This window comes from Myotis daubentonii, chromosome 3 (genome assembly GCF_963259705.1).
Source record: "Myotis daubentonii chromosome 3, mMyoDau2.1, whole genome shotgun sequence".
Taxonomy (NCBI): domain Eukaryota; kingdom Metazoa; phylum Chordata; class Mammalia; order Chiroptera; family Vespertilionidae; genus Myotis; species Myotis daubentonii.
The window spans coordinates 25000263-25023495 of NC_081842.1; the positions used below are offsets into that span (position 1 = coordinate 25000263).

General features: G+C 39.3%; 1 protein-coding gene across 2 annotated transcripts in view; it reads left to right on the forward strand.

Annotated features, from left to right (window-relative positions):
- Positions 1-23233, forward strand: part of PPM1L (protein phosphatase, Mg2+/Mn2+ dependent 1L) — a 246994-nt gene that overhangs the window by 153210 nt on the left and 70551 nt on the right. The window contains exon 2 of one of the 2 annotated variants that reach the window (XM_059686926.1): positions 20725-20760. The exons of the other annotated variant lie outside the window; for it this stretch is intronic. Within the exon in view, the coding sequence (XP_059542909.1) occupies positions 20725-20760 (36 nt within the window). The remainder of the gene's footprint in view (positions 1-20724; positions 20761-23233) is intronic. 2 annotated transcript variants of the gene reach the window in all.

The following is a 23233-nucleotide window of genomic DNA, read 5'->3' on the forward strand; positions in this document are numbered from 1 at the left end:
ATTATATCTTGGTATCTCCATAGAAACTTACACATTTGAAACACCTTTTTAAAAAAGTGCTTTGTGAATTGTGAGGTGCTACCCAAATGTAGGGAATTAACTCCCTTTGCCCTAAAAAAGTACAGGAACTGCATGAGACAGAACAGAGGATAAAGTGTGGCTTGAAGAAGCAATGATTTCCAAGAGATTTATAGAGGTTGGTCTGTATGACTTTGGGTCTGTGTCTAATGAACACATACTTGATTACTTAGTTAAGGTAGAATTGTTACTAATACACAGCTTCCGATTTGTGCTGCTCTCCTAACTAAATGTTTAAATGGCAGTAATTAGAACAGTAGGGGACAAACATTTGAAATGAAAAATGAGAGTCATCCAGGAAGCCAGCATTGCTCTCCCTTGAGTAGAGGCAGCCTGCAGTTGGCCCACACACACACCATGTCTACACACTCAGTGTAGGTTTTTGTGGTGTGGTGCTTTGCCAAGGTGCCCAAACCCATTGGCCATCCTGTACTCAACTCCAAGAAAAGCCTTCTTCACTGAGAGGAATTGGAGAAATTGTCAGAGAAAAGTAGAAATCCAGTGGGAGCTGCAGTCATGGGATCCCCAAGTCTGCATTCATCTGTTGAGTTCATTCAAGCAATTATTACTAAGCACCTACTCTTTCCCAGGCACTTATCTCTAGTGGTGAACTAAACAGAACTTGCAATGTAATGGGGGAGACAAACATCAAACATTTTAATGTACAATTGCAATTGTGCTAACTGGCAAGAAAAAAAAAAAAAAACAAGACAGGACCGGGGAGGGCAGGGACTTCCTAGTTTGGGAATGGAGAGAAGGCATTCTTGGCCCAGGATATAAATGGTGGGTCTCACTATTTGTCCATGTTGGCAGTTCACATGCACTTATAATTAGGTACCAGTAATCAGTAATTCTCAATGAAATATTATATTTGATTAGAATGTAGTGTTTTCCAGGAGAACGACCCACGCCTGTTCTTCCAAAATGTTATCTTCTTCAGGTGGTGTTTGACCCTTTCCCCAAGTAGAACTTGGGATTTGTTTAAAGAAACTGCTTTGGAAATCCTCCTTATTTACCGGAATAGAAGTTTGTGTAAAATATTTTCTCTAAGTGGTCAATTCTGTCCTCTAAGAGCTTCTTCTTATCTGAAACCTGAAGAGCTCTCACAGAGGAGTCATTCTTTTGATTTCTGTTTTCTCATTCTCTGTGGTCAGTCCCTCTGTGTTTTGATTCTGTTTCAAAGCAGGGAAGTGGAGAGAGTCGGGAGGATCAGTGGCAATGAGTAGTTTACTAAAAGGAATGTTTTCTCCAAAACAAATTACCAGAGGTTTTCTTCAAGAAAGCAAGAAAGTGAATATGGTTATGAAAGTACACTGTGAACATCGAACAGTTCAGCTAAACTGAAATGGCGGATTGAGAAAAAAAACCCCTGAATTTCTTCTGTGATAGAATGTCTGCTTGAAGCAGAGAATGCTTGACACCAGTTCGAGCTATGGGTTGTCCTTTTAATTTTGATAGAAATTACTCCTCAATGCCTTGTGACAAAGGAGAAGTGGCACTGTACAGTGCACTAAGAAATGTGGTTTCTGGCTTCTATTTTGCCACTGAGTATTGGTCATCCTTGAGTAAGTCACTTGGCACTCTGTACCTCAGTTTCTCTAGCTACAAGATTGTAGAGTCGGGATAATACCTGCCTACTGTCTCCCAGGATTATTGTGGGGATAAATGAAGTAAACTTAAGATGTTTTCTGATAATAAAAATCTTCACATTTAATAAATTATTTTCATTGCCCTTTGTTTGTTTTTGAGTTTTGGGGTATGACATCTTAGACCATAAAGCCATTCTTCCCAAGTTCATTTATCCTGGGGCCAAGATTCATGACATCTTGCCTGTGTACCTGCTTGAGTAAGTTTTCCAACGCGACTGACCAATCTGGGTATTCCTGGTGGTTGGGTGTAATAGAAAAGCATGCCATTTGAAAACAGGGTTTAATTTCAACTCCATTGTTCACTGCTCGGTGACCCTGGGGGAATTTATTCCTTCTGTGTTTCAGTTTCCCCATCTGTAAAATGGCTCTGAGGATAAATGATAAAGATTACCGAAGTGTTTAACACAGTACCAGGTGTTACGATAGGCTTTTCGTAAGTGCTGGTGCTCTCCTCCTAAAACAGTAAGGAACCCAGTATTTGCAAAACAGATTTTTTTTTTTTTTAGAAAATAAAAGGATCCACGAAGGGTTATGATTAATACAAATTTAGTTTCTTATCAAATTTTGCTGCAGCTGAGAAAGTGAGGCACATCTGGACTTGTTTTCTAATAAAATCATATTCGAAAACATTTTAGTCTTGGTTTTATATACTTATGATTTACAGGGAACTGAGTAGAGCTGTTTCTTGATAGATATATCATAAAAATTCATTTTTATTTTATTACAATTTGAAATGTTACAACTTGAATAAATGATTTTTGTTGTTTATGTGGGATTTATGTCTTACCTATTTTCAGAAAAGTTTTTAAATTGTTGATAAAATTAAACCCGGTGGAAAACAAAGCAGTTAAAAATGACATTGGAATAAAAATAATAAAGGCAGGAAAATCGAAAGGTGCAAAATACCACTAAGGGGAAAGAAGAGTAAGAGTTCTCCTTGTTTGTTGCATTTCTTGTGGTTTCATCATCGGTTTTCACTGCCCCTCTTCGAGTGCCCTTCCTCTCAGCGCTGCCTCCTCATTATTTGCAGGAATGGGAGACCTGGGAGCTTGGGAGGTTGGTGGGAAATGAGCCACAGCTGCCCAAGAATTCGCAGCACACAAATAGAAAGTGTACATTCTTTTTGTTGCCTTGACAATCTTCCCTGAATTGAAAGCTTCACACATTGCATCTGCAAGTGTGTTGTCTCTTGCCTGGGATGGAACCTAACTTTCTGTCTTTATCAGAGATGTTTCTGGGCTGGGAATCACCGGTAGAACAAATGACTTCAGGCAATCTGATTACAGAAAAGAGGACTTTGATGCATAGCTTTCTGTTTATGAATTAAAAATGACTATTTCTCTTTAAGAAGAGTGCCTCTTGAGGAATGTTTAATGGAGGTTTATGCTGTTATGGATGTTTCAACCTAATGGTGTAATTACCATATGTCATTAATCCTATTCCTAAAGGGATTTTGTCTTTTTTTTTTTTTCTTTGAAAGCTAGAGGGTAACAAGAGCAAATGTTTTCAACTTTAGCACATTATTCATTTTAAATACAAGTTGACAAGTTGAGAATATGAAAAACAAGAAATGTAGATGATCAATTTTTTGAAAAGTGGAAACCACTAAACTGTGTTTAAAAGAATGCCTCATGGCATCTTCCGTGTTGGTATTAGTGTAAAACAACCTCTTGCTGCATCTTCTATATTTAACTTTGATTATATCTGTGCTCTTCCCCACCCCATATACTTTTTTGGTCCCTGCTGGGACCAAAGTCAAATGATTAGAAAGGAGGGAAGGTTAACATTTAAGAGGTACTTTTAAGAGATTACACATAATTTTGGGCTCACTCTTCTCTGCAGGAAAAAGATGGTTTGATCTGTTTTCTTCCTTTCTTTTCATCCAAGATTATTTTATTACAAAAGTAATATGTATTCATTTTGGAAATCCTAAAGAGTAGAAAAAAACGTAAAGAAGAAAAAAATCACATTTAATTCCTCCACCCAGAGAGACACACTATTGAGAGTGGTCTGTGAGTGGCATCCTTATTTTATGTGTATGTGAGTTCATGCCATGGGACAGATTGGTAAACTTTTTAAAAATATATATTTATATTGATTTCAGAGGGGAAGAGAGAAGGAGAGAGATAGAAACATCAATGATGAGAGAGAATCATTGATCGGTTGCCTTCTGCATGCCCCACACTGGAAATCGAGCCACAACCCCGAGCATGTGCCCTGATCGGGAATGGAGCCATGACCTTCTGGTTTATAGGTCAATGCTCAGCCACTGAGCCACACCTGGCCGGGCTGTTTTCACGTTATAAAAACCTCTTCTACATCATCATTTTTGATGGCTCTGTGGTGTCCTCTGTATCGTATAATTAATTATATCTTACAGGGACAAAGGTAACTCGCAGCCCGTGTATCCCAGGCACCAGTGAGGACCTGTGTGTACTGGCTGAAGACCGGCTGCAGGGACTGCTCCACCTCTACTTTTTTATATCTGGAGCCTCGATTCCCTGGCGGCTGTCTCAGCTATCATTGTACAAAGCAAACAATATAACTTGTATACATTTTTTTTCTTTAAAGAGAACATGTGGTCTGCAGGGACTCTTCCACTCCTTTTAATTATAAAAAATGAGCCCTGTGAACTTTATATTGGCAATCATTTAATTCTCTCATCCTGCAGGATGCAGTTTTAGATTAGATTTACTAACCTAATCTCTACTCCAGCTCCATCCTTAAAGAATTGTGTGATTTGCAACCGCCGGGGTTCCCTTTCTGACCGGGAGGAGGCCAAGGGAGTGACTGGGTACATAAATCAGTACAGGTACTTAAATGTTTCTTTCTTGTGTGTGGTTTCAAGTAGTCAAAAGAGTAGTGATCCATCAGTTACCTTGTGCCAAGCCAGGAATGCTGCACTGCAGCGGAGACACTGGGAAATGGGAAGATTGCAAATGCTTAGGCAGTGCTGAAGACAGTGCATGCAGCCGCCCCCCTGTTTGTTTTTCCCAGCGGACTTGTCCTGGGGCCTGGAGCTGTGCACCACAAGAACCTGAGTGGAGAATGAGCCCCCTGAAGGAGGCTTAATTGCACCACATCAAGCTCATTGAGTCAGCCAGGTCATTAACTCCTCGGAAATTACTAGCTGCTGCACTACTGGAAAATGTCATCAGGTCCTTGTACTGAGACTCCTAAACATGAACTTTGCATAGTTCATGTTTTCTTGTAGTGTAGAAAGATCAGAAAAACATTTTGACTATCTAGTAAGCTGGGGGTGCCAGCTGCTGTGTCCTCCGCCACCATTGCTCTCCCAGGCCTGCATCTGACTGCAGGCAAAGAAAGCCCTGCACAAGGAACATATCAAAGGCTTAGTGATAACCAAAGACCCAGATTTGTACATGGGATTTGAAATGGATCCTTGACCTGGGTGTTTTGTTTGTCCGTTTGTTCCTCTCATCTGTTATGACTGTCATGTGTGGAAAATTGGGGGAGAATTTTTAATTTACTGTCTTGACAATATTTTAATGGCTCAAGATTCATTCAATCCTAGGCATCAATCTAATGGCACATGAAGAACTTATGCAGCATCTTCTCTTACACAGGTATAAATGTCTCAGATGTTTAGTATTCCCAAGTACATGTGTTTTGTTTTATATTTTGAAATACGGTTTCAGCATCAACAAAATTTTTTTTATATACTACATATTTTGCTTGTGTGATTATATGAGTTAACTAATGGCAGAAACATTAGAATGCAAAACAACCTAAAATCTGAAGCATTGGACATAGTTGTGAGATTTATATTTCTTAAATGGACTTAATATATTCTGCTTATCATTATCATTATTATTATTATTATATTTTCTTTTTTGGAGAGTTTAATTCATTAGTCACCATAATTATTTTATTGATCATGACCTTTTAAATTACTTTCTTATCTGAAAAAATGAAATCCTGACTTAATAGTTTCCCAGTTAACTCGACTTATACGTAAGCATAAGTTTATGTAACTACTTTTAATATCTCCTACTGCACAGTGTGCTTTTTTCTCTCTGTCAATAAAATAAGTATTTAATTCTCCCCCTCAAAATTACTTTTTAAAATTTTTCATCACTTCACATAGGTGGAGCCCCATATCTATCTCACAGCAAACCTCCTGCAGCCGGCCAACCTCCTGTGGCCCCTCCTCCCCCCCTCCCCCCCGACAGGCCAACCCCCAGGAGGAGGGGCCGCAGGAGTTTGGCTGCTGGCCCAATGGGGACTGGGTGAGACAGCCCCAATCAGCCCCGATTGCCGACCAGGCTGAGGAACCCCACCCATGCATGAATTCGTGTACTGGGCCTCTAGTATATATGTAAAAGGCTAAGTGACCGACCCACATCCATCCGACTGTCTGACTGGCTGTACATATGATGCACACTGACAATTTAAAAATAAACGTTGACTTACACATGTGTGATACATATAAAGCTCTCGCTGGTGCCAATCTCACGCGTGTGCTTCGATCTGTCATTGTCGATCCTGAATTTTGTTGACACTTCTAGTATAGAGAAAGGACAAATAGTGATATTAAAATATTTCTTCTAATTAATTTTCTTTCAATGTGCACGAATTCATGCACTGGGCCACTAGTATGTTAATAATCGTGCAGTGTTTGATAGGATAACTCTGAAGTAGAATGAGTCTTACATGAAAACACCAATCTAGTATAATTTTTGTGCTGGCCAAGTGGATTTATTCTTCCCAAATTTAGTTTACTTTCATTGTGATAATACATCAATGGTTCTTAGCTCATTGCCTGGCACATAGTACATGCTCAATAAGTGTTAGCATTTGTGAACATTTTGATTACACCCACCAAAATATTTCAGTTCATTTTTTACCTATAATTGCAAGCAGCTCATCTGTTTTTTGTTTGAAATAATTAAATCTCCAAGTATTTACATAGTCTTACAGAATTAAAAGAAAGTAAACTCGGAATAAATTTTAATAAAATATGTTTCCCAGGAGCTAGTAAAATAATTTACATTCATTTCATAGTCATTAAAACTCTTTTCATTTATCATCCAATTCATTTAATGATAAAAGAATGCAAAAACCACATAAGGGAAATCTTTGACATAACAGGAATTAATGCCTATTGTCTGGTTAAAGCATTTCAACACTTTGTACTGTTTTTATAATTCTGTATTCATCTAGGTTCCCAATGTTTTATGCCCCAAAGTGCAATGAGTTAGCATGAAGAGTTATTGAATAATAGAAACTACTCATGCCACAAGTTCAGGATACCCTTCTAAGTGAGTGTACTTCAATATTTAAATTATTGTTTAATATTAGTTTTTGTAATTCTAGATTTACATAAATTAATTAAGAGTGCATAGTTTGTTAGGTGATACTTCAATCATTTTTTTTAAAAAAAAACTAACATCAAGAGTGCTTGCCCTAAGAGATATTTTAAAAATTTTACAACTATTTTTCCTGCTTCATTCTCATATCATGACTGCTTATTTTTTTTAAGTAAATTTTTATTGATTTCAGAGAGGAAGGGAGAGGGAGAGAGAGAGATAGAAATATCAATGATGAGAGGGAATCATTGATCGGCTGCCTCCTGCACAACTGATAACCTGGCCATGTGCCCTGACTGGGAATGGAACTGTGACCTCCTGGTTCATAGCTCAACATTCAACCACTGAGCCACGCCAGCCACACATGACTGCTTATTAACACTATATTTGTAATGTTGAAAATCCTTCAAACTAGGTCTCATTTTTGCAGCCTTAGTTAAGACTCAAGAGAATTGCTGTTATTTAAAAAATGGATTTGTTCATTGCTACTAATGTGACAGCAGGAATTTGAAGCCATCTGATTTCTTAACTGGTTCTATTAATTCAGTTAGGGCCTCATACTGCCAATTGATGGCTGCTAAGTCACTAAAGCTAACATAGAGATTTTGGAGAAACTTCTAATGCTACATGAAAATAGCATATTTTTAACCATATGGATAATTGATATGCCTCTGTTGGCTAGACTTACACAATTTAACTTTGCGAGATTACTACTTAATATGTTACCTGCAAAGCAGAAAGTTTGCCAAACAGATATTAGGAACCTGTGAACTACTACTTTTCTCTGTTACTAGTCTATTGAATTATAGTCAGTCCTCAGGCTTTCCAGCTTGTATAGATTTTACAGATTCTTTGTATTCTGCCTGCATTACTCATTAGCACCTCCAAAGCCGGATAGTATGATAGAGGGAAAGAAACAAACAAGCATACAGATAAATATATTTTAAAAATTCATGGCACAACATTGAAGACAGAAAGAGATTTTGAAGATCCTCCAACCCAGTGTTTTCCCTTCAGCCCACTTTCCTGTCTTGCAGACCAGGAGACAGAGGGGTTAAGGAGTGTGTCTGAGAGCACGCAGCCACAGAGCTGGCCTCTGCAGTGGGACCCAGAACCCAGGTTTCCTAGTTGTGTTCAGCTCTCCTTCCAGAAGAAGCTGGAACAACAGAAAACTTCACTGCCCCACAGTTTACTGTGGAATAGAATGAATTGCCCAAGGAAAGCATGCCTAGCGTACTTCTCAAGGTTTTTTAAGTATGTGGGTGGTGGGGAGAGACTGTTAGTTGAGCCGGTCCACCGTGGGAACCCAAGGGCAGGCGGGTGGCAGTGCTCCAGCATATTGTTTACAGTGAGCTCTGGGAATTAGCTGGGAAATTTACTTTTTAAAGTAACATCTGTCAATTGGTTCAACTATTCTTTTAAAGTCAGAGAGAGAGCAATCACTCCATTCCTTCATGCATCCTCAAACATTGATCCATCACATTTAATTCACAGGTCCATGAAATAGCTCAATAAGAATGTTACATTTCCTCTTCCTTGAAGTGCATTAGAAAAGTAAGTTGTCATATAGGTCATTTTAAGTCATCTCTTCCCTGATTGGTGCCTGTTTATAGAACAATTAAATTGTAAAATTGAAATTTGCTGAGAGAGAACTTAAATGTCCCCCCCCCACACACACACACAAAAGATAAATATGAGGTGATGGATGTGTTAACTAATTGGGGGGGGGGGGTCCTTTCACAATGTATACATATAACAAGTACCATGATGTACACTTTAAATATCTTACAAGTTTAGATATCAATTATACCTCAATAAAACTGAAAAAAAGAACAGCTGAAGTGTGATGCAGTTATACCTTGGACTTTCTCTGGGAAATATTTGGGTTTTAGGACCCCAAAGCATCATCAACTATGCAGCCCACAAATTGTTGGATGTTGTTGTTGTTGTTTTTTTAAAAAAAGCCTTCAATCTGATTTAAGGCCCCAGTAGGCAATTGTATTTGAAAATAATGGACCTGTTGCTATCTGATTTAATATGATGAACTTATTAAATTTCAATCTCCCTTCTGCCAGACTTTGCCTATATCAATTTGTCCTCGCTGCAGCTCCACTTTCTGCTTTAATCACAAATCTGGTAGTCAATTATTTTGTTTAAAACACTTTAGGGCCCTAGCCAGTTTGGCTTGGTGGTTAGAGTGTCTGCCCAAAGACTGAAGGGTTGCTGGTTCGATTCCAGTCAAGGGCACTACTTTGGTTGCAGGCTCCATCCCTGGCCCTGGTCGGGGGGCGTGTGGGGAACAACCAATCAATGTGTCTCTTTCACATCAGTGTTTCTCTCTCTGTGTCTCTCCCCCTCCCTTCTACCCTCTCTAAAAATCAATGGAAAAAATATCCTCAGGTGAGGATTAACAACAAAAAAACAAAACAAAAAACACTTTAGGCATTTGTTTGCATGGTAGACTCTACAAGACGATTCTTCACATGCTATGGATTTAATAATTAGATCTTAGAATCAAGTATTGACTTGGGTTGAAATCCCAGCTCTACCATTTGCTAAGTTAAGCGAGTTTATCTTTTAGGGCCTTATCTGAAAAATGGAAATAAAGATAGTACATACTGCCCTGATCGGTTTGGCTCAGTGGATAGAGCGTCAGCCTGGGGACTGAAGGGTCCCGGGTTCGATTCCGATCAAGGGCATGTACCTTGGTTTCGGGCACATCCCCAGTAGGGGGTGTGCAGGAGGCAGCTAACCGATGTTTCTCTCTCATCGATGTTTCTGACTCTCTGTACCTCTCCCTTACTCTCTGTAAAAAAACCAATAAAATATATTTTAAAAAAAGTACATACTTATGAGTTATAATGAGTAAATAAGATAATACATTTGAGTGCTTAGCCTAGTGTTCAGCATATAGAAGTATCAATAAATGTTAACTATCGTTACTTATTATTATCATAGACTTAAAATTCCTAAGTATACCTACATGATTCCAGCCTGCTGTCAGTTCTTCATCTTCAGCCATTCGTTCCCCCTGGCTCTCCTTCCTGAAGCTCACATACATACTCTTCACACCAGCTCTAAAACCTAATTTTAGCCTCAAATATACCAGGCTTTTTCATACCTCCATCTTTATGTGGACTGTGTTCTCTGCCTGGGTGGCTGCTCAGCCCATTGTTCTGTTCATCCCTTACATCCTTTAAGACCCAGCTCACATATCCCTTCTGACATGTCTTTCCAAGGCTTCTCTAAAGAGAAGTTCTTGTGCCCTTTTGTAGTTACCTCTTGACCACTCATATGCGTCCTTAAGCCATAAGCTCCTTGTGGGCCATGGCTCTGCTCTCTATTCGGCATAAGGCTGGCATTGTTGACACTCAGTAACTGTTGAAAGGATGAACACTTGAATGAATTACTAGTCTTGCTTGGTAACCCAGTACAGGCAGCCATCTGCTTTTCATAACTGAATTTTGATAATTGCTCGTCTAGTACACAAGAGGACAACCATCCCTTACTACATTTTATCTGAATGTCGTGGAAGTTAGGCATTTCGCCTGATTCATGGATGCCATCTGGTGGAGAAAAGGGTAACTATAGGTGCGTGCTTAACCAAAATGACTTGGAAGTTAAGATGATTACTGTCCATTTATATAGAAGTTCCTGCTGCTTCATGGTGGTTTCCAGAAGCAGAGCCAGGAATTTCTCTTTCATTCTTGTACACTTGGTTCCTTAATATTTTAAAAAATTGGTCAATCACGTATCAGGTTTGAAAACATTAATTTGACTAATAAGATGTATGTAACTAAATATTAGTGACCTGTACAGTATGTGATAGAATAAAACTCAACATTTTATAATGCTTGTTTATAAAAATATTTAAACTGTAGGAACTTTGCAGACCCCAATTGCTTTTCTAACTGCTTTAACTTCTACAGAGGATAGTGAAAACCGGTGGCAGAGATCCTAGGGCAAATGGTCCATCCAGTGTATACAGCTCTCAGTTTCTAGCTTGCATGTGGATTTTTTCTAATAAAATGGAGAAAAATATAGTGCAATGTGATTTAAGGTAAACTGATTATCTGAAATTTGGATGTTTCTGTGACACTGAAGTCTTTTGATTCATTCATTCACCAAGTGTTTCTTGAGCTAATGCCTGATATTGTACAAAGTGCTAAAGAACCAGAGATGAAAGACATAGTTTCGATGTTGGCCCAAATAATGAATATTTAAGTAAGAATACAAAGCTGTATAAATTTGCATAAGATGAGTCACACCAACTCCATTTAAATTTTCTAAGAGTTCCTTATGTTCATTTACCTACTATCCATGTGCATTACCAATATCATATATGCAAAGTATTACCAGTTTTAGTCATGCAATTTTGATGGATTTTCTAAGAGTATGTGAATCTAAAGAAAAATTTTCTATGATGTCTAGTAAAAGATAGATATGCATTTACATTTTATATATTTACATTTTTGACTTGTACTTCACTTATCTAAAGAATAAACTTTTTTTAAAATTCATTTCTACTCTCTGGAGCACTGTAATGAACCAGAAAGTAAACAAACAAACAAACAAAGACTAACATGAAAATAACAATCACAAAGTCCATATACCTTTTGCTCCAGTTAGAAGGTTAAACGTTTTCCAAGCCTCTAGACTAGGTTATTATGCATAAAGTAGCTGCTTTGAAGCAGGATTATCTGCCTATGGAGGGAGAACCCAAAGCTCATCACAGCAATAAGACAGCAATTTGGTGCGGGAACCAACTTCACATGCAGTGGTCATGCACATACATTCCCACCCTCCCTTCATGTTCTAAAGATGGCCTTAAATCATGAAAAAAAAAAAAAGCTTGCCCAGCCAGTGTTGCTCAGTGGTTGAGTGTTGATCTGTGAACCAGGAGGTCACAGTTTGATTTCCTCCCGGTCAGGGCACTTGCCTGGTTGCAGGCTCAAGGGGCCGTGCAGAAAGTAACCAATTAATGATTCTCATCATTGATGTTTCTATCCCTCTCTCCCTCTCCTTTCCTCTCTGAAATCAATAAAAAAAAATATATTTTTTTAAATTTCTGGATATTCTCCTGTACCTTTTCTGAAAAACTGTGGAAGTATGTATTTTACTCTAGAAACATTTCTACCAGAAGAGGTTAAAATAATTTTCCATCATTTAGAATAGTAAAGTTGAGTTAAATGGGACATTCACTTATGTAGAACTCTTCATTCCCTGATGGCACTTGTTCAATGATGTATTATGAAATTAAGCTATCATTTATAGAACTTTCATTTGAAAAATTACATAGGACACACACGTATATATCCAAATTTAATTTTATCTTTAACTGGAGAACTGGGAAGGACCCTGAGAATTTACCTACTTCTTGGAAAGGATACCATTAAAGTAATATATTTAAACTAGAGGCCTGGTGCATGAAATTTGTGCATGGGTAGAGTCCCTATGCCTGGCTGGTGATCAGGGCTGATCAGGTTCCCCCCCGCCCTCCCCACCTCCTCTTTCCCTCGCTCCCTCAGCGCCCCACTGCTGCTGCTGGTCACCTGCCATGTTCTGCGCCACACCCTAGTGGTCAGCACCCGTCATAGTGGGCAATCGAACTCCCGTTCTCCCAGTCAAACTCCCAAGGGGACACTTTGCATATTAGCCATATGTGTGTGTGTGTGTGTGTGTGTGTGTGTGAGAGAGAGATATATAAAATTTTGTTTGGTACAGCTCTTAAAGGAAAGGTTTCAAACAGAGCTGTCAACTCATTTACTTTATAAATAGCTATTCAAAGCAAAAGTGTCCAGCCACCTTCTTCTAAAGTTCTATTGAACTTAACTATTTAAGTGCCTGAATGTGGGTGTATGATTTGTATTAGAAAAGAAATCTTGGTTTGTTGAGTGTGTCTCAGAAGTCACGTTGATTTGTTTAATGATTCTTTATCTTAGGGCACTTAGGTCAACACAGTATGTTTTGGAGAAGAATCATAGGTACTATCTTGGGGATTAAAAGGAAATCAACAATTGAGTATTGTAGATGGCAGAGTTTATACTTTTTCTAGTCTAACTATTTGCATGCTGATTTATGACATTTGGAAATTGCTTGTTGCAACAATCAATCTTTAGATGGGTTTCTCTCGGATATAGACTGTCTGGGTATATATAGGACATAAAGATAGGACACTGCTCCATAGCAGATGGGTTTTGCTTGCCATTTCAGAGACACCAGCCCTCACTAAGCAATTCATTATTTTCTAAGGTTGAAGCAGCTGTGGATTACTACAATTACAAATTTATTATGTCCCTGCCAATCTACTATGAATCCTAATTCAAACTCTGCATGTCTCTTTGGAATCTTGTTAATTTTCTTGTGATTATGTAGTTCCTGACAAATAGCCATTTTGAGACTCCAAAGTTGCTTAAGTTCATTTTTTATGGGGCATCACCAGTTGCCATTGGTTTTAGAATGCCTAATGAATGACCTTTTCATTTTTACTGCTACATCATGTCAAAGCAGCCATGCTTTACAATGTCTGGCTGTATTTTTATCCATCCATTTCCTCTAGAATTGCTGCAGTACTATACTCTCCAAGGCTCCCTCTGACTTTTTAGGTTGTATGGTCAAGTGGAAAGATATAGAATATTTAAGAAATCTCTCTGGGGTATTAGAATTTTAAAATTACTTGATTGGATTCACACAGTAAACTGTACATGCTTATGTTTTAGAACTGATCAAATTGTTTTGTGGCCTAGCTGGTATGGCTCAGTGGTTGAGTGTTGATCTATGATCCAGGAGGTTACAGTTCGATTCCGGTCAGGACACATGCCCAGATTGCAGGCTTGATCCCCAGTGTGGAGCATGCTGGAGGAAACCGATCAGTAATTCTCTCTTATCATTGATGTTTCTATCTCTCTCTCCCTCTCCCTTTCTCTCTGAAGTCAATAAAAAATATATATATATTTTTAAAAATTTGTTCTAGATCATGAGATATTTCAAGGTAACAACTCTGTACAACTTATTTTTATACACCTGGAATCTAACACAGTGCTCAATACATGAAGGCAAATGTGAACTAAACAATACACACACACACACACACACACACACACACACACACACACACGTTTTGCTTTAGTTCAGCCATTTATCTAAACAAGGGCTTGGCAAACATTTTTTGTAAAGAGTCATATAGGACATATTTTAGGCAAGATGATATGTAAACAATTGGATGGGATTGTGTTAAAATAAAACTTTATTTATGAAAACAGGTATTTGGGCCATAATTTGCCACCCTGGATTTAGACCAAGGCTCATAACCACGTTTCATCTTGTATGGTAACTTTGATTGATTGATAGCTACCTGGAATACTATATTGAGACCGATTCTCAGGGTGGGTTGGGGCTTAAGGCAAATAACTATTTGATGGATTAATAATGTCTGCCATAAGCATTATTTTGGCCCTTCCTCTAATATATTTTAAGAACACTCTGACCTGTGCAGATGGTTGCCTTTATATTTTGGTTTTGTTAGCCAGAGAACTCAGTCAGTTTTTAATTAATCTCTAACAAAACAAAAAAAGGCATCTTAAGGCATATATTTTGTGTTTCAACTTTATTCTTGATTCCATCTCTATTGTACTATCTTACCTTCCTTAGCTATGGATTCCTAAAACTTGCCTATACAGAATATTTATGAAACTTCAGATTGTGTTGAAGAGTAAAGGACTATATAAGAGGTGTGCAGAGGCACATCTGCAATGCAGTGATACTTTTTAGGGTTGTTGTGAGGAGTAAATGAAAGCATAGTGCCTGGCACAGTAAGCACTCAATAAATAGTAGTTGTTAAAGATACGCCTGCTAAGGAGCTGGGCCAGCCCACCTCTCTTATGATTTCTGCAGCCCTCCTCCCAGGCAGGTGGGAAACCCCGTGGAGAAGTGAATGCTCTCTCAATTACCCGGATTTCATCTTTCTGAGTGAAGTCTCTCCCAGTGGGCTATACTAGCTACACTATACGGTTGAGTCCTTTGCTCCATTCTTCTGTTTGTGGGGAACTTCCTGCATGGAATAGGACCATGTATCCAAACAGAAGGATAATGAAGTGGGATTCAGTGTTGGGAGACCATTGGACTTCCTTCTTACTCTCCATACATTTTTGAAAAGGGAAAAGCTCATTTTAGTGATTTGTTTTTAAAAAATATATATTTTATTGATTTTTAGAGAGAGAGAAAGGGAGAGAGAGAGATAGAAACACTGATGAGAGAGAAACATCACTGATTGGCTGCCTCCTTCACACCCCTACTGGGGATCCAGCCAGCAACTGGGGTATATGCCCTGACCAGTGACCTCTTGGTTCATGGGTTGACACTCAACCACACCAGCCAGGCTCATTTTAGTTTTATTCCTCTGACTTTTAGGGTGAGAATTTCACAAGTTGGGACAAATGATTCCCAGCTAGTTGATGCGTATCAGTTGATGCTATTTTAGCTGCACAGGTACCTTCGTAAACATCTTTTCTGACTTAAAAACAAAATGAATAGCCGAAACCGGTTTGGCTCAGTGGATAGAGCATCAGCCTGCGGACTGAAAGGTCCCAGGTTCGATTCCGGTCAGGGGCATGTACCTTGGTTGCGGGCACATCCCCAGTAGGAGATGTGCAGGAGGCAGCTGATCGATGTTTCTCTCTCATCGATGTTTCTAACTCTCTATCTCTCTCCCTTCCTCTCTGTAAAAAATCAATAAAATATATTTTTAAAAAAATGAATAGTGTAAGACACTCAGATGTGTTATGACTCTGTATGCTATTGCAAAAAGGTCAACACTTGGTGTAAATGCAACATTTCAGGGTAATGTGGAAGGAGCACTAAGGCTCTAGCGGTTGCCTGTACTAAACAAATCTAGGCAGCCCTGTGAGCACTGGGTGAGAGAAAAAGCATGAAAAATATGTGAGGCATTGACTGGGCAGTCAAGGCTTAGGGACTTAACATTGTTCTTCAGGTTCTTTATAATAACCCCATTTTAATAAAAAGAGTACAGAAACGAGCCCCCCCCCCCCACCCTGTGCCCCGCCACAACAGAAAGTTATGATTGGTTTTAGTTGGGCAAGTGTAGTGCACATTGCTTCCTTCCTTCTGTTCCTCATCAGACCAGAGGCTGGTCTCCAACACCTCAGAGTGCAAGTCCCTCTTGAAGCTTTCCCTCCTATAAATTGCAACATTTATTCACCCGTGGCTTTCATTTGTCCACATTTTTTAAAAAATTGTGTCGTAAAAATGCTCTCTTTATTGCCTGTATTGACCTCTTCTTCCTCCCTTCTTGCCCTTTACCTGCGGACCTCCTGAAATGTTAGATCTACGCTGAAGCATCACTGTCTCAGAGAGGCCTGCCTACCCCCATCCAGCTGTTTTGTTTTCTCCCCTCAAAGAACCTTTCCTTAGCGCTTCTCTTTATACACTTAAGTGGTTATTTGGTTAATTTTTGGCTCCCCACTAGACCATAAGCACCCAAAGCACAGAGACATGCCCACTTTAACCCACCTTTATTCCTGGCAACTAGCACGGTGCCTGCCACATGGTGGAGACTCAAACATTAATGGAAAGGCTGTAGCTCATGACTGCATCCCTGCTCATCCAGCTGTTGCCTTTCAGTGTGGAAGCAGGACTTGGGAAAAGACATATTTTTCTGTGTAAGTCCATGAAATATCTGCCCATTGAGATTTTAAAATGTGTCACTTTCTATTTACACAAGCAGGTGCATTCACTGCTGAAATTATAGCTTTTTCATGCAATTAGGTATCCCATTTTCCTCCTGCTAAAATAAGATACCCTTCCAGATTCTAAGCTATACTGCTGGTGATGCTGATTTTCTTTTTTCCTGCTCCATTTTACTGCGACTTTCCACCAGTGGTCCCCGCAGAGGTCAGGGCGGCCAGTGTTCTGTCCATGCCTGGGCACGGTCGAGAGGAAGTCACTGTGTTTTCAAGGTGCTTTGCCGCAGGTCATTTGGTGGCCTGTTTCACACAGCTTGCCGGGCCTTGCTTGATTGCCCACAAGCTGTTGGAAAAGGGTTCCAAGTGCTCATGGCATCAGAAGTACTCAGGTCAGTTAGCTGGCTTTAGGAGGGCTCAGCCTTTCAGAGACGGACCAGGCTGGCAATTTTATACGACGAAAGAAAGCCCATGGCATTGAGGGTACAGGCGGTGTGGGAATGTCACTGCATACAGTCAATGTTTCTACAAGAATTAAACATATGTATTTGCCAAACTGAGTCTTGGGGGATGCAGATGGGCTTATTATTGTGGAGGGTCTGATACAACTCTGGATGTACATCAGAATTCATTGTATAGCTTTGTAAGAATACACGTACCTACACCTTATAACGTTAGAACTCTAGGAGGAGAAACTGGTCAGTTTTATTCTTTAGTGAGCTTGTTAAAATGCAGCACAAGTTTAAAAAGCATATTTTAGAGTCGCAACTGAAATATCTCGATTTATTAAAAATGGAACAGGACCCATGTTCTGCATTTTTAAGGAGACATTCCCTTTCCCATCCCAGATGATTCAGGAGCAGTTGGTTGAAGTACCACTCTTGATTAAGTTCAACCACGAATTTCGTAGCTGTGCGGCAGGAGTCAAGTGAGGTCCTAGAAGGGCTCTCTTGCCCAATCACCAGCCAAGGAACACTTTGTCTGACTGTGTTTGGGCTGCCTTCCTAAGGGACTTCTCCATCATCATAGCTATAGAATTCTTTTTGCTTAATAACTCCTGAGTGAGTTATAATTCATTTATAACAGTTGATCTCATTGGCTTTCTGAGTCCCTAAGGGCATTTTCAGTTAGCGTTCTGCGTGGAACTTTCTAGAACACACTTGGCTAGCACTCACAGAAGGTAATTTTTCCTCAAGCTTTATAACCCAAAATTCAGAAATGGGAAGGAATTTATGCGTAACCATATTTTTCTTTGAAATAGGAAATATTTTCCTCTCTGTAAACAAACATTGCCTTGCATTTTTCTTCTATACATCTCAAATGTATAGAATGTGAAACAATTTATTTCTTTCTATACCTGCCGAAAAGATAGGAACTCACTTATCACAAAAAATTTAACAAGACTGCATTGGCTGAAGGCTGCTTGTTTTCTCAACAGATTTACAAAAAACTCTGCGGGTGGGCTGTTTTTATATTGCCATCTCTCAGGAGATCTTAAATGTGTGTGTGTGTGTGCTTTAAAAAAAAAAATTAAGCCTGGCTGGCATAACTCAGTGGTTGAGCATCCACCTATGAACCAGGAGGTCATAGTTTATATTCCCAGTCAGGGCACATACCCGGGTTGCAGGCTCGATCCCCAGTGTGGAGTGTGCATGAGGTATCTGATCAATGATTCTCTCACATTATTGATGCATCTATCTATCTATCTATCTATCTATCTATCTATCTCCCCTTCTTCCTTCCTCTGTGAAATAAATAGAAATATATATTTTTTAAAAATTAAAAGAAGCACCATGGAACTAGCCTGTTCCCCCTGCCTCTCTCTCTGTAATGTGTGTGATGACCGAGGGGCAAAGACTCCATGAATCATCCCTTTGGTAGTAGGGAAGTAATCTTAACTTTTCTTCAGGCTGTATACAGACACATTTTTAATCCCTTCAGGTTTGAATGTAGATTTGACCAAAATAATAAGATTAGGAAAATGGATCACAAAGCTAAGCCGTATTTGATTACCTTACTGCCATTAGAGAGTAGGGATTTAGAAAAGGGAGGTTATTTAAGTTAACACATTTAAAAACCACGATCTGCAGTCAGGGAAGCCATCATTCAGGACGTAGGTTTTTAGTTATACTTTCACACTATGGCATGTGTGGTACTACCATGGGAAAATGGCCTCAGATTAAAAATGAATGAGATGACTTATACAGTTATTAAAGATTTGTCATTTGAGAAATTCCAGAGGAATTGTCCTGAATAACCTATAACTTAGCAGTCATCACCTTAATGTTTATGCTAAATGAAAACTTCAGTCTTTATGCTCATTAGGAGTATGATTTCAAGCCCCTCCCATGCTGAGTGCTATGTCCTCTCTGGTGGTCATTTTGCCCCACAATTAGCAGCTGCACCTCCACATATTTGGTTCTCCAGAACAATATTAAATCTCCATCATAAGCACTGGCTTTCATTTACATACTTCAGGGTTAAGCCCGGGTCTTTTTCCTGATGCCATCTCTCTTGAAAGAATCAAATCCGCCTTCTTGGTGCAGAATTATGAATTCAGGAGTGCAAGATGGTCTGACTTCTCAAAGATGCTTTTCTTATTTAAATGACCCCTCCAGGTTAGAAGTGGCAAAGACCAAAAAGGGCAAGAAATGACTTGGCAGGTGTGAGAGGAACAATTCTCCTGCCTTATGTCCTCTTCCTGGTGGCCAAGGATACTCACTCTGACTTTGTTTTAAAGTTGCCTGGAGCCAAAGAGGAGTTGTCAAATATTAATAATAATGTTACAGAAGAAAGATGGATTCCAAGGTGAACCTAAGTAAATTAACGTGTGGTCTGCACGCTGGCTGCTGCGAAATCAGCACATTCACTTCCTTCAAGGGCAGGGAAACCTTATCTGCAACAGAAGTAGCACTCCCTTCTCTCTCCTGTCCTCTTGCGGTGCGAGTTTGGGAGGGTCTCCTTTGCCATCTCTCCTTTATCATCACTCCTGCATTACGTTTTCTCCAAATTCAGTTCTTTTTCTACTCACTGGCTGCAGAATTGATTCGCCACTTTCCCTCTCTCGTATGTCTTCTTCAGAGCCAAAGTCTGCTTCGCACCCAGAGGGGCACTGATCAGATGCCCTTCGAGCCAGATTTAGCACTTTCTTGTGTGTGTGAGTTCACTGTTAACTTCATCCATAACGTGGGTCAAGGATCAGTTTCTTTGCTTTAGTCTCCTTTTTGTCCAGTTTTAGATGCCTGGGTCCATTCACAGTCAACACTCTTGTGGGAAACATAGCACTGTGTTCCAGGTCAGGCAGACATGTGGTGTAAATGTAAACTGAAAGGCACTGCGAATGCTGGGGGTCTTAATCCAGCATCTAGAAGGGCTGTGCGTAAATTAAATAAGAGTCCAGAGACGAAACATAATTTTGGAAGGCATTTTGGGGAGTCAGAGAAGATTTAGCTAAAGGAACTAAGTTCTCCTTGTCTCAGGACCCCTTGCTTTTTATTAACACAATTTGTCCTAAGGTGAGGTAGATATACACATCAAAGGCCAGGATTTGTATACAGAAGCATTGTCAGATTGGAAGAATTGCCTATGGCTGTTCAGGTGTTTGGCCAGTAGGAGGCAATAGCATGTAGATTAAGATGGCCTCAGCTGTCTGGCAGCAAGCAATCATTTTATACATCCTTTTCAGGTTTGGGGAAATGCCCTCAGCCATTCCCAGATGATTCAGCCCTGCTGACATGCTGGAATTGGCTTCCGGCACACTGCCATCAATTGTTTGTCCCATTCATTTCAATGGAGCTTGAGGCCTTCTCTCTGCCAAATTAGAGGTGTGTGTGTGTGTGTGTGTTTCTGTCTGTCTGTGTGTCTGTGTATCTGTGTGGATGTGTTAAATAAACTGAAGGGGGGAGAGTAATTTATAAAATCAGAGAATTTGAAAGATATTAAAATTTTGAAATTTTTCTTTTATCTTAGCAAAACACACTTTTGCAGACCATCCTGGAGGCAAAAGTGGGTATTTCTTCTTAACATGCATTGCCCACGTTTTGCAATCTTAGAATCTCATCTGCTGGTTTTTTAAAGTTCCCTTGAAATTGGATCTTTACAACAGGACCAACATTTATAACACAGATCATTAGAAACTAAATGATAAACTCCATTCCTTGGTTTAAATATATATTCTAAGTAAGAATTTATTTGCTATAGAGGGAGCTTTCTTTCTTTAAATACCAAACCTGAAATTTTAAAGGATAGAATTGCATACATTAGACTAAGCCTTAGAATTGGTAATAAAATAGAACATTTGATTAAAAAGGAGGGGACAACAAAATAAAAAACTCCCACAACTATGAAATACGCAGTTTTAAATAAAAATTATAAGGCATAGTTTCGTAGTTAAGGATATCAGAAGCCTATTTTAATTTAAAGTCTATTAAAGTTCAAAATGAATAGTAAGTTGACCTTTGCAAATTCCAGGAGACAAATACGTACTAAAAATGATTTGAACATAGGTCTAATTTACTTGTGATCTTTCTCTAATGGGGGCTCTGTTAGATTTGATTCAGTATCACTTAATGCTTTTCTTGAAAATAGCTTTTGCCTCCCTGGAACTCCTAACCAAATCATTACTCTGGTATTTTTCTTTGGAATTCTATTAAATAAGTCTAATATCTTTTCCTTGGGGAGGTTTGCCTTTTTTGAGCAGAGGAGGGGATAGTACATACTATACGAAGAGGCGGGTAGTTTTCCAGCTTACAGTTAAATGTTAAAAAGTAAATTCAATATATTGTTTCACTTGACTCAGTTTTCCCACTGAAGCCATTTTACATGTTGCTCTTTCGCGTCTGTCACAAGTCTCTGCTCATGTGCTCTTTTGTCTCTTCTTAAGCTGCTTTGCTTTACAAGGCAATGTCCACAGTAGGCATCTCTTCTTTAAAAATATATTTTTTTTCTTTTCTGGTTCAAAACCTATTGGTGTTTCCTGCTCCCCCATTCACTGTATAACCAGAGATAAGTTGTTTAACTCTGAGTCTGTTTCCTCACCTGTAAAAACCTATAGGGTTGCTTTGAGGATTAAATAAGTGAGTACATGTGAAACATTCAGCACAGTACTCAACCACTCAGTAAGTGGTCAATCGTTTTTCTATTATATGTATTTTAGAAAAATTGAAATATGCTGAAAACATCATAGAGGAAAAATTAATATCAAACTTTTGCTACCCTGGATAACTAATGATACATCCTATATACTAAAACCTAATATGCTAAGTGTCCGACCGTTCGACCAGTCACTATGACCCGCACTGACCACTGGGGGGGCAGACATTCTGACCAGTAGGATAGCTGGCTGCTGGGGTCCGGCTGATCAGGACTGGGCGAGATGGGCCGGACACACCCTGGAGCCCTCCTGCAGTCCCTCCCCTGCCCTGATTGTGCACTGGTGGGGTCCTTAGGCCTGGCCTGTGCCCTCTCGCAATCCAAGACCCCTTGGGGGATGTCGGAGAGCCGTTTCAGCCTGATCCCTGTAGGCCAGGCCGAGGGACTCCACTGGTGCACGAATCCGTGCACCAGGACTCTAGTATTAACATAATTCAGCCAATTTTTTCTCATACAGGTAGTATAGAAACTGTTTTGTAACCTGTGTTTCATTATGAACATTTTCCCACATAATTGTTACTCTTCCAGAACATGATCTTTTTTCCTGGTGAATTTTTAAAATTCATTTTAACATTATAGTTGACATACCATGACATGATTTTCAATAGCTTCGTTGTTTTTTGTTTTTTGTTTTTTTCCAATGCATGGACATCCCATAATTTAATCACTGGTTTCCAGACAAATTTTCATTATCATGAATAATATTTGATAAACATGTTTGCATACAAGTCCTTAATGCTTATCTTTAACTTCTTAAAATAAATTCCGAGAAAGACATGCTAGGTAAAAGGTGTAAACTGTTAACGTTTTTGTCACATTTTTTCACTTTCTGTACAGGAGTGTCTGATTTATAGTCTAACCACAATGTAGAAGGCCAGCTTTCCTTTCCTTTGGATTTTTTTCCTTGTCTCCTTACTTTAATCTCCTTCTGTTTCAGTGCATCTTAAACTCAGCTCCAAGCACATTATCCCTCGAACAATATTTGATGATTTCTTTTACTCTTTAAGACGTTTCAGTTTCCTGTCACTGCCACAAGTCAAAACTCCCTGGCTAACGGGGAGGTAAGCCTTCTCCACCTGCCAGCTTCCTCCTCCTCCCAGTCTTATCAACTCCATTTCTTATTATCTCTCCCTGTGAACTCATATTTACTACTTCTAGATTGCATTTCTTTTCTCCAGTAAGTGCTTCTAACCTCAAAACTGATCTTTAAACTCTACTGGAATGATTTCCTGATTCTTTTTCTTGTCTCTTCTCCTGGATTTCTCTCCTTGGAGGCTGGGCAGCACTTAACAGAGCTCCTATGTTAATTAAATATGCTAATTCATCT